General features: G+C 39.4%; 1 protein-coding gene across 1 annotated transcript; it reads right to left on the bottom strand.

The window, feature by feature from the left end:
- Positions 1-494: 494 nt before the first annotated feature.
- On the bottom strand, positions 495-7,922 carry coq10a (coenzyme Q10A). The gene is made up of 5 exons (XM_085782755.1): positions 7,690-7,922; positions 5,199-5,351; positions 4,915-5,107; positions 4,199-4,300; positions 495-3,398 (listed from the first exon to the last, which is right to left on the bottom strand). The coding sequence occupies exons 1-5, from the start codon at positions 7,833-7,835 to the stop codon at positions 3,231-3,233; spliced, it is 762 nt and encodes a 253-aa protein (XP_085638881.1). The 5' UTR covers positions 7,836-7,922; the 3' UTR covers positions 495-3,230.
- Positions 7,923-12,761: the final 4,839 nt, after the last annotated feature.

Raw genomic sequence — 12,761 nt, forward strand, 5'->3', positions numbered from 1 at the left:
AAATTAAAATAAAATAAAACCAGTAAGTCTTTAAACAAAATCACCTCTGTGAACTTCAATTTGTGCTTTTCACCACTAACTGTCTGTGTCAAGGTTACTGTGGCGACTCACTCGGTCCAACTTTTACGTAATAGCCGCCAGCGTTGATGGGATCCAGAAGGAAGTTGAGTCCAAAGCAGCCGCCTCTCCCATGTGCTGTTATTAATAACTGGCCCACATACTATCACCCCACTCTGGTTTCCCACCGGTCAGCTGCCCTTCACAGAGACAGCACATAGTGTAGTGTATCTACCCTCTGTCTCACTGCACTTTGTAGCAACAGGATCAGACAAGAGGCATAAAAACACAGAGCAAAAAAGGAAAAAAAAGCAGATTTATAATTATAATACAACCACACAATGACCTGCTGCTGCAGCTGCTGCAGGTTAAACACATTGTCACAAAGGAAATCAATCAGGTTCTTCAAATAACCTTGAACAAAACAGAAACCAAAATAAGTTAAACCTGCTTTTTTTTTTATTATTTAAATAACAAAGCTTTAAAATACACCCACAGTATATACAGATACATTTTGAATTTGCAAAATAAAAAGTGAAACAACTGCAAAAAAAAGGAAAAATGGTAACGTGTTTCTACATCCATGTGTACAGTCTAGGCCTCGATCCTACACCAACAGTTTGACCGTTCGTTCACAGCTGAGGTGCAGATATTATTATTAATAATAATAATACACTTTCTGTTCTTAGTGTCTCTGTAAATAGTTCCCATTGTTTTGTGATTGCTGATTATTGGCACCTACAAGAAAACTTGGCATTAAATTAAATTAAATCTGTACGCAGCTTATCACATAACTAGCAACAACAACAAAAGAAGATGCAATGGCGCATGATGATATGAGTTTAACTTTATCAATCTTATATATTTTATTGTTTAAAAATATAACACTCAAATATGGCATAATTAATACGTTTAACTTCTTTTTTTTTCATGTAACAGTGATTCACCCATTGTTGGATTTAACATTCTTCATGCATTGATGATTAAATATCCCTTCATTTCCATTTTTTTTTTTTTTTTAACAAAGAAAATAAAAGCACATCAACTTTGAAGCAAAAATCCAGCTGTTGGGAATTTGATACCTGGAGCACGTGGATGAAATGAAGTACCCCAATATCTGTAAAATATGGCAAAATTATAAATATCAACATGAACTAAATATGAGCCCTTTGATCGTGGAATAAAGGAACAGGCTGCCTCGTTATGAAATATGAATCCCAACAAAATGCAGTCACACTATAAAACATGAATACATTTGCCTCTATGGTAGTTACATCCATGCATCATAATGAATATAAATAAAGAGCTAAACCTTTCAAAATAAAAGCATGAAACCCACAGACAAAGATAAATGATAATGTTTTATTCTACAGCCCATCAGTGTTTTGTTTTTTTTTATATTAACAACATACATGAGTCAGAACTTTTACAGCAAATCATTTCTTTTCACTGCTTTCCTAATTAATCGGATTATAGTATCTGTGACTTTAATCGTATTACTATCAATACATTTAAAGTAGCGTTTGATGAGATTATCAGAAATAGCATCTTTATGTATAATCTTCAAGAGTCTGCAAAACCAAAATATATATTTAAATATAATATAAAGCTTTAGTTCACCTACACCAGTTGTAACATTTTTGTTGCTCTCCCCATTTACAGTATTTCACAGTACTCTATCTCCAGTCTGTTTCATTCAGGTGCTCTGGTTTGTGCAAAGTTTAACTGCTCCCCCTCCCACCACCACCACCACCACCTCCACCTCCTATACTATGCATCCCATAATAGTTACCACTTATGCTGGGCTGTAAAATAAGGCATTATTAAAAATTGGCAGGCCAAGTTTCACTGTCCAAACACACAAATTCTCACAGCAACAACAACAGCCAAGAGAAATCTCAAGTTCCCAAACCTCAAGGATTTTAATTGAGGACACGGCTAAACTAATGAAGACATAACACGCCCCCACTCGCAAAATACTGTCACAACATGACAGCGACGACACTCTCCTCGTCACCACACATGGCACATTTTTTTTATTTTGGATCCCCGTAAAATAATAAAAAGATTTGCATATAATTAACCACTGATGAATAAATTAAAAAGGATGAAATTAAATGCAATATTGTTTCACGTCTCTACTGTACGTCAAAAAAAAACAATATATTAAAAAGTTCCTTTGAATTGAAATAAAAGTGAAGCGGTAAAAGGCAAAGTTATACAGTAATAATCAGCTGATCAAAGAAGCTCAACTAAAAAAAACTGGACACACTTGGACTTGATTACGAGTCAGTGTGAGGAGTAACTTTGAGAACACAGTGAACTATAGAAGAAGATGCCTTTTGTTGTAAAAAAAAAAGAGGAATAGTTCAACATTTTGCCATAATCCCTATAGTCTTAGCAGTAGGTTCGCTATGAGATAATAATGTAACTGAGTTGTTTTAGAGGGAAATGCAGAGACTGCTTGCTGAAAAACTGCCCCCGACGGGAACGCGCATCAGCGGTTTTGCAAGAATTTGCCTCTAAAACAACTCTGTCTGGTAACGTTCTGTTATTATCTCATAGCGTGGTGAATGTGCAGGTCACAACTTGTCCACCAGAGCGTTTTGGAGTTGTTGGATTGTGTATTTGATGAGTTTGATGAGGGAAACCAAGAAATCCCATTAGCCTCCATAGCGTAGCTCTGAGCAGCTCGCGGCTCTGCTCCGCCGTTCTAAAAACAGCTTGCACCGACTATTAAAGGTAACGAACCTACTTCTACTCCTACTCCAAAATGTTGAACTATCCCTTTATAACAATAAAAGGGTGTTTTTGTTCAGTGTCACTGTGCTGTTTCATCTAAAATAATAGTCGACTCTACCATTGGTCGTGTGATGTTGCACTGATTTACTGTTGTTTACAGAAGTACAGGTTGTAACGGCGATGGAGCGACAGCAGCGGCGGTTTCCCTCCGTGAAACAAGGATCCCTCCAGCAGAGGTAGGAAGTGACAGACTCAGCACAAGGAGGAGGAGGAGGAGAATTACTAATATGGTGGGTGGTGGGAGAGACGCAGCATCATGCATCATGTTTGTGTGGATAAAGGAAACAAGGGTTTTGGTGTGGTGATGATGACGATGATGATGATTTAAGGCCAGATGAGGACAACGAGGGCGCACAGCTTCAATGCCGAGATCACGTCTGATGCACCTCGTGAAACATTAGCTCCCGCGGGATACGAGTCTCTGGGCCGTATATCTTACAGGCCCGCCGCTCGAACGCAGCGACGTTCTGCTTTACGACCTCGTCGAAGAACATGGTGGCTAACTGGGAGTGCAGCAAAGAGCGGAACTCAAAGGAAATCTGTGGGAGACGACAAGAGAAGACGTATGAGGACGTTATTCTGCTTCGACAGCAGGTATTCACATCAAGAAGGAAGAATTAAACAGAAACAACTTTTAAAAAGTATGTACAAATGAACAGAAAAGAATGTACAGTGAATAGGAAATATATTTACAAATGCTACATGCTATTTTTTTATTGATATATTTCTATATTATATATTTAAAATATATCTATTAGACCCTTGATCCCACTATACTCCTCTGTATTTTACATTATTTTATTGTTATGGTATTCTTTCTACTGTATGTATCAGCTGCTTGAACCATTGCCCCTGGTGGGATTAATAAAGTTGTACTGATTGAATGATGTTATATCGTTCAAAATATCCAAAATATCCTAGATAAATACATAAATAATGGTGCAATGATGCATGAACTGAACAAGGTACAAGATACATAAATAATGAGCTCATTATTAGTTAATTAGTCATAAAAAATGGCAGCGAATGAGAGTTGGATTGGAAATGTTCAACTTTATATCAGCTCATTTGTTATGTGAGATAAATAAATGAAATGAAATAATACAATTTAAATAAATATGAAGCTATTACCCAACAGAAACAGTAGGAAGAAGTTTCTAGTCTTAATGCTAAGTGTCTGTTGGAGCTTCATAGCCTCTGTAAAAACATGAAAGTGGTTTAAATCCTTTTATTTAACTGTCCTCCAAACTATTTCTTTGATCAAGGTTCATTTTTATATGATGCTTTAGGGAAGGCAGAGGATCTGACACACAGAAAAAAAAAGCTGGAGGCCACTTACAGAAAAGTCTACGGTGCAGGTGCGGGGGTAACCGGGAATGCCAGGACTAAAGCGCCATATTGTCTCCAGGTGATTGAACAGTTTCCCATCCGTACACACAGCCTGAAGTCACAAAGAAGAGACACAGGAAGTTTGAGAAATTAGTCAATTTTTAACATCAAACACTGTTCACGTCAGGTAGAATTCAAAGCTGCTGACATTTTAGGGTCAATGACATGGTGCAACCCAATGTCACATGGTGTAACCAGTATTTCTTCATAAAAAATCAAATGTGGAACACGTGTAATTCACTTTTACAATGCAACACTGTGTTTTTTTTTAAACAGATTTTACATCATTTGTCACATTATTTAGAATACAAGTGGTGTTTTTAGGATAAATCCTGCCCAGTGTTACCAAATTAATTCAGCTTGAATATAGAAATACAGCAAAACAAACTACTTTAATTTACTGTCTTCAGAATAAAGTATATAGTTTTTATAATTTCACCTAAATCCACTGTAGGTGGATAAAATATTTTATATTTATCATTCTTTTGTGGGTTTACACCATTACACATTTTCACAGCATTCAGTCTGACTTTGGTTAAAAATGGTTCAAATTTCATTTCAAATGACAATTTTTAAAGATATTTCTGAATTGTGCATCTTGCCAACACTTCTTTGTCACTGACCCTTTAACTGTTTGTCTTGTGTTTGATAAGATCTGACACTTACTTTGACTAGATGAGGCCGGACACTAGTGATCATAGACGTGTATCTCTCCATCACCGGAGGGAATCCCACTTCGAGCTGAGCTTTGGAGTGACCGGCTCGTTTCATGATGGTCTGGGACTTCTTACACCAGGGCACAAAGTGCTTGTAGTCGTCAACATTGGCCACTACTTCATACATTTCCTGCATGGAATACCTAAAAACAGAAAGTATATCAAAGTTTAAACAATTATAAAAAAAATAAAAGACTCAAAAATAAAGCTTTAATAGAGATTCTTGATATTTACCCAAGTATCCTACGCTCGGAGTACTCCTTCCTTTTGTTGGTGAGGCTGATGAAGTTTCTGCTTTGAGGAACAGCCATCATTGTTGTGTCCCAGTCTTGAAGGCAAAGCACTCTGGGAGATCTTGTCATCAAAATGCCACATGATGACAGGTGTCTAAAAAGGTAAGAGAGGAAAAAACGTTGTGTTGGCCTGATTCTGGAAACAGTGACACACACACACAGACACACACAGCAGCAGCTCAACAATACAGACCCACCACATTCCAGTTTGCTGCCACTACAGTCAACGAGTGCACGAGTGCACGAGGACACGGAGGGAACGGAGGCTCTTCTCTGTGTGTTGGGGCTGCGCTGGTAACTTCTAAATTTTGGGCTGAAGTTGTTATGTTGCTGTGTTTTGTAACGCATACACGTGACGCCACTGTTTTCCAGTAGGAAACCTGGACAAATGTTTTATAACCACCTGACATGTTTCACATTTACATCTATGTTGAATTATTGCAGGGTAGTTTTTATTAAATATAGGTTGTCTTATATATTTTCTATTTTTCTTTTTTTTCTTGCTTTTAATTGTACATTTAATGTATCCAATTTTTACTATTTGGGTTTTATTACTTTTTTTTTTTAATTGTATGTTTGTTTCCGTTTCCAATTCCTACTCTTAAAGGTCCAGTGTGTAATATTTGTCATGGTTTATTGGCAAAATCTGAATATACTGCCAATGAATATATTTGTATAAGTGTATAATCGCTATAAAATAAAATCCGTTTGGTTTTCGTAGCCTTATAATTCTTCTTTCATATATACATATAGCAAGGGTCTTACTTAGAGAGTGTCGCCATCTTGCCCTTGGTATGAAATGTGTTATATAAAGCTGCCTTGTCTTGTATGTCTGTGTTTTTTTTCAACAGAATCAATAAATTACCATGCAAGTAGTTTATTTACAATGTTTGTATACGAATGTGCTGCTCAGCTGTGTTTTTACTGTTGTGTACTGTAGTATACGTATAAATATATCAAGAATTCACAACATCACTATCACACGTCTGCTTTGGTGACACGTCTGTTTTGGTGTCTGAGTCAGTATTTGGAGGTTGTCACACTTTTGAGATAAGAAAAACCTAAATATGACCTCACCTAAAAGTCTGTCAGCTCTTGGTTCAGGAACTTTCACCTACTTTTCATACATTTCAGGATGTCACAGAGTTTAAAGTTGCAAAAATGTACCCACAGATTTTCATTTGTGTGTATGTCAGAGCAGAGTACGGTGGAGGCCTTGTGTAGAGTTTTTTTCTTCAAATGCTTGGTGTTGAGGTCAGACTATTTATTTTCATTTCCAACTTTATGAACTCACAGTTCACATGTTTTTGTCAGTTAATAAAACCGAAAGTAAAAGTGAAAAAATGTTTGAGGATGCCTCCTTTTTTAAAATGTCTGACTGCAGCAGGGCTTGTGTTTACTTCCTTTGCCTCCTAAATAAACAGTGGAGGCTCAGATTTGTGTTTAATATTAACACAGAGGCGAGAGGTCACCACCAGCTCAAGCTATCACAGTTAATCATTTTTATGTTTTCTCATTTGGAAAATTTAACGATTTTCCATCAGAGCTAACAGAGTTGTATAGCTTCAGTTGACAATTGTTCATTGTGTATCAGGTGCCTGTACAGTTATTGATAACGTGTGTGTGTGTGTGTGTGTGTGTGTGTGTGTGTGTGTGTGTGTGTGTGTCACCACCACCAGAGCTGATAAAGCTTCAAAGTACAAAGCAACAGTACAAGTGGTTGGATCTGGATGAAGTCACAGGACTAATCCAACTTTTATTGATTATTTAATCACATATTGTTAGATGTAAATGAGACAGGGTGTCATTAGCATTGTGCCAGGTGTCATTACATTATAGAGATAGTTCAACATTTTGGCAAATTCTCCTATCACCACAATCCCTATAGTCATAGCAATAGGTTCATTACCTTTAATTATATCGGTGCATGTTGTTTTGAGATCAGTGGGGCAGAGACGTGAGCTGCTAGTGAACAACACAATGGAGGTGAACGGCACAGGCCCCCTGCCCTTCATCAAATACACAATCCAGCAACTCCAAAACGCTCTGGTGAACAAGTTGTGACCTAATAATGTAACATTACGAGACAGAGTTGTTTTCACGACAAATGCGTAGCCAGAACTATATTCCAGACACATCATGTTCAATTATATGCGATTATTTCATAGCGTGGTGGATGTGCAGGTCACAACTTGTCCACGAAAGCGTATTGGAGTTGTTGGATAGTGTATTTGATTAGGAACAGGGGACCTTTACCATTCACTGAGCAGCTTGCGTCTCTGCCCCGCAGATCTCAAAACAACATGCACCAATAATTAAAAGGTAATGAACCATACTGCTGTGACTATAGGGATTATGGCAATAAGCGAATTTGCAAAAACAAATGTTGAACTATCCCTTTAATAATATGTATGTCCAGAAGCTCTGCTCACCTGATGTTCTGGCGGATGCATCCTCTCTGCTGCACCAGTGTGCGACAGGAGCGAGGGGAGCCCACAACGGTGGCGGAGATCTGGAGGAAGTCGCTGAACGTCCGCACACCCATCGGTAACCGCCGCGCACTGGCGGAGGCTGCCATCAACCCAACCCTGGCTCCGAGCAGCCGATCCCCGCGGGTCTGCGGCTCCAACACCGGGGAGCAGGTCACAGTCAGTCCGAGCAAACACCCTGCTTCAATCCGCCGGGTTAATAATAATAATAATAATATTAATAATACTAAAAAATATCACACGTAGCGTTAATTTTACGTTGCAAGAACCAAAAAAAAGAAAAGGGAAAAGTTGTCTGTCGTGGTTAAACCGCCTCTCCGGAGCTGTCAACGTCACTCCGGTTGGTTACGGTGGTCAACGGTTAGCCGTTAGTAGCCGTTAGCCGTTAGCCGAACAGGAGCTAACACGGTTTCATAACGAGTCCGAACAACCGCGACGCTGCGCCGCGCTCCTCCGGGTTTTCAGCGACGCTCATGTCACTAACACGTTTAGAGCCGCTAACTTACAAGTAGAGTAAGTAGATTTACGTCGGATTCGGTGTGTTTTGTTGTTGTTGTTGCTGTCAAATGTCGCCCCAGCTGCCGACGACCTTCTGCTGCTAAATAAAACGCCGGTGGGACAAACTGTTCCTTTCTTCTTCTGCCGCCGCTCGGCGTCGCTCGCTCGGCCCAACGGCTCCGCGGTGCCGTGCTGCCGCCTGCAGGGCCGGAGGACACCAGCTGGGAACAGATACAGGCTTTTTAAAGAGGAACTACCGATATGCAGGAGTTTTGGCATTATAATTAAGCAATATATCACGACAGGCTCCGCTGATAAGGCTTTGGAATAGTAGCCGTGGTATTCACAAGTTTCCGAACGTCATCTATGGTCAAAACCGGAAGCCAGTTTTGCCGGTTTGGTGGAATTGTACGTTTACGTTTCCATGGTTTTCAGTCGTTGTCATAGTTGCGGTAAACGCATGGATCTATTAACGCTGGCTTTTAACACGGATGTCAATTTGTGTGATATCCACTGTTAAAAGCTGGTGTGATGATCCATGCGTTTTACAGATTTTCATTGGGGGGAAAAAAAAAATCCATGCATTTACCGCGACTACCGAAACCATGGAAACGTAAACATAAAATTCCACCGGAAGAGCAAAACCGGCATAGCCGGATTTCACCTTTCCGTTTTATAATAAGCATGTGACAGGGGGAGGAAGTGGGTAATTAACATAGATATATATCCTACTGATGGGTAATTAAGACCAGCTGTGTCTAACTCCCAGCTCACACAGGAGCTGTGTTGCACAGACAGCAAGGTGTTGGTGTCCTACAGACGCAGAAAAGCCACAAGGGTATGTAGCCTACAGCAGGAACCTTAAATTGTTTTAAATAACTTATGCCAGAGACTTAAACATTATCTCACATATAGCCACAGTGACGGAGGCCTATCGCACCGTCAGGCAGAGACGACAGCATGTTTGGCCACAAACAATTGGGGTAATGTGCTTTTATGTTTGTTTTGTTTATGTTTAATGCTTTTAACATTGTTGGTGTGTATTATTGGAGAGTACTAACTCCTGTTTGTCATTTCAGAGATTTGGTGCATGGTGCCGTTGTCAGCCGTTGTTTTAGTATGGTTTTCCTTTGATTTTATTGATTTTATTGATTTTATTTTTAGCTGACTGTAAACCTGAGCATCTTGCAGTATGGTTGGGTTATGAAAAGACAGAGGCTGGGCATGTGAGATAGGCTTTTATCTGCATGGTTTTATTGATAGTGTGCTTCAGTGTTCTTTTATTTTCATATTGCCCAGTTGAGTCGACTTGATTCATGTTCTGTCAATCATCTACAGAATGTTACCTCTATTGTAAATATAAAAAAGTGTTCTCTAACAGTTGTCCTCATTGTTATGGGCCTTACCAAAGGGTTTAGTTAGTAGACACAGCTACAGCTACTACAATTAGTACTGTCAAAATAAACACGTTAATCAGAACAAAAATATGCGTTAAGAGGAAGAATGGCGGTAAATGACTGAAATACCTTTATGCTGCAATGAATGTGGGAATGCCAAAATAGAGAGGTAAATTAAAGGAGCATTATCGCAAATTACAATTCTTTGTTCGGCCACTAGATGGGGTGCAGCGTATCTGAAGTAAACATCCTATATAGCATGCCGTTCAGGAGCGGCCAGCCGCAAAAATAAATTCTGCATTTGCTCCACTGACACAACACTGTTGGCTATATTTTGTATACATATAGTTATGGCTCCCCTCCACCTATTTATTGCATATTTCAGTTTTTTTTATTGTTATTACTGCTGTATTTGCGATAATGCTCCTTTAAAGCAGAAGTAAGCGATCCGGTCGTTTTGGCTAATGCTGCGTTCCAGGTAGGCTTTTGAAACCGTAAATTACAACTTCAAGTCACAACTTACGACTTTGTAGCGTTCCAGGCAACCCACTCGTGTTTTTCCGACCTGTTTTACCTGTGAAAGTCACTATAACGGCCACTCGTAACTTCCGACCCGTGAACTCGTACCAGATCGAACTGGTACGACTTCACAGGTCGGAAAAACACGAGTTACGAGTTTCCTTGAACGCACCATAACAGTCCTCGTCCCTACATCACCACATTCACGGCGTCCCTTGGCTGCACACACAGCCCTGCATGCCGTTCTCTCTCCTCATTGGATAAAAAACTGTAGGATACGATAAATGTTTTCTCCTCGGCTCAGAGCAGAGCAGAGTGACTGACAGACCCGTGTTTCGGTCCAAACACTCTATGTAAGTGATTGCTGTCGGAAGACATAACTATTTAAGACTTATATTAACACAAATATATCACTTACTTCTGCTTTAACCTTGTCCTTTAACCTCATCAAAGTTAATGATTTTGCACTTTCCCCCGCATTAGGACACATTTTTTGCTTTAAAAAAAATCCTTGGACACCGAGATCTCAACCCCCCTCCCCAAATGTTTAACGCAAAGTTACGCCCTTGGTCAACCCATACACCAGATTTTAAAGAAGGAAAAAAAAAAAAGAATTACTGATTGTGAACCTGATATACATCTATATTTAAAAGGTTTTTTCCTCCTTGGTCCATTTCACATTCCTGTACCAAGTCCAGTGTAAATCACTGTGGTACTTTTTTGCATATGAGCGTATGATCAGATTGTCCAGAAATGTTTCATCTTACTCTTCACAGAGAATTTCAACTTTTGCCCTCAAACAGGCGCTTAAGAGTTCCTTCTTTCAAAAAAAAATACATTCAAACACTCTTTTGTATATCAGTCCATCTTACTGCTGAACCAACTGAGCTAAAATTAAATGCAATATGAATCCGGGGTCATGGTCATGGCAGGGTCAGGGTCATGAATCTGCACAACTTGTAATGTATGAGGTTGCATGAAAGAGAATGTGTGATTTGTACTTGTTTACCTGTGTTTAATGCTGTATCATGTCATGGGGATCCATATCTGTGCACTTTTTTACAATGTGGTGTGTCTGTAGGAGGGAACATATGTTATATATTTGTCCTTGTGAATGGGCCTTAGTTATTTTTGATTATATGTCCTACATGTTATGTTGATACAATTTTGTTGTTAAATGAGCAACCCTGGGATGGAAAAAAGAATTTCAGTCCAACTAACAATAAAGGAAATGATCTTTCTCTTATTCTTAATCCTGCTGATCAACCAACAGACAGACAGACAGACAGACAGACAGACAGACAACACTGAATAATAATAATAATTCTGATAGAAAGGTGTCAATAAATGGTGCATCACAGTTGTGCATTTGGCAGCAATAGGTGCTCATGATGTTATGCCTGATCAGTGTATGTTATATGTGTACTGTACTAGGTAACCCTTTAATTTATAGGCTGTGTATTATGTGATAATGTCAAGAAATAGCCAAGAAATAACAATTAATTGCGTAATAATATCAACAAATAGTAGTCATAGTAATGTCATGTTTTTCATAAAGGCAACAGATTACACATGCTTTTCATGCTTTTGGGAAAGGCCAGAATGTTGCACCCAGTCCTTGCAATTGTCAAGTACAATAAATTATTTTCTACTCTATCAGTCTTTTCTCTTTTTTGGCTATATTTCTCGACGTCACATTATGAAATGGACTGTTCTAGACATTATGATGCAAATACTTGTTATTTCTTGACATCACATAATTAGTGGCCTGTAAATTAAAGCAGAACTATGCAGCTCGGCCGGAAATAGCTCGCTCCTTCGTTGGTTTCTCTTTTTTTCCCTCTCCGGAGCTCCCCCACAGTTCTGGTAGGCACATGTCACTGTCGTAAAAAAAAAAAAAAAAACTCGCCGCCGCCACCTCCTCCACCCCCCCTACACGTGCTTGTGTTTACTGCTGTTTGCTAAGCCCTGCTAACACCGAGCTAACGCTAACACGGCGCTAATGCTAACACCGAGCTAACGCTATGCTAACACGGAGCTAATGCTAACACGGCGCTAACGCTAATACAGCCACACACAGGCACAAAGACACAGACATACACACACAGGAATAAAGGTTCCAAAACGCGAAGGTGTGTGTGTGTGTGTCATGATGTATTACATTATCTTATAAAAGACCCATGGTTTGTGTATCTGTGTTAGCATTAGCTCCCTGTTAGCCACAAGCTGAACTTCATCAGTAAACATTTCATGTTTCCATGGTTTCCTCCGACTTTCCGAACTCAAACCAATCACGATTCGTGACATGCATGACGTCATATGCGTTCTTATCTCGTACTGCCGTAAAGCAGTTTCTCGCGATACTTCTATCCATTGACGAGATTTGTAACACCGAGACGGACGACTGATCTTGCAAGTGCGGTTTTCAGCCAGTGGGGGGGGTGAGCGCATTGGCCTAGACCCCATTCACTTCATAACAGGTCACTCAACCATCACAGTGACTCTGAGCCACAATAATTACAGCCCAAATCCTGCATAGTTCTGCTTTAAAGGTTGAATATGGAGAATGAGCAAAATACCACCATCTATTGATCAAGATAA

Source organism: Trachurus japonicus, chromosome 7, assembly GCF_045865225.1.
Source record: "Trachurus japonicus isolate A0001 chromosome 7, Traja_1.0".
Lineage (NCBI taxonomy): Eukaryota > Metazoa > Chordata > Actinopteri > Carangiformes > Carangidae > Trachurus > Trachurus japonicus.

Excerpts from the sequence above, each read along its gene's own strand:
- coq10a (XM_085782755.1), bottom strand. The coding sequence starts at position 7,835 with ATGGCAGCCTCCGCCAGTGCGCGGCGGTTACCGATGGGTGTGCGGACG. Across the intron at positions 5,352-7,689 it reads TGCATCCGCCAGAACATCAG|ACACCTGTCATCATGTGGCA; the intron begins GTGAGCAGAGCT and ends TTACCTTTTTAG. Across the intron at positions 4,301-4,914 it reads TCCGGCCTCATCTAGTCAAA|GCTGTGTGTACGGATGGGAA; the intron begins GTAAGTGTCAGA and ends TTGTGACTTCAG.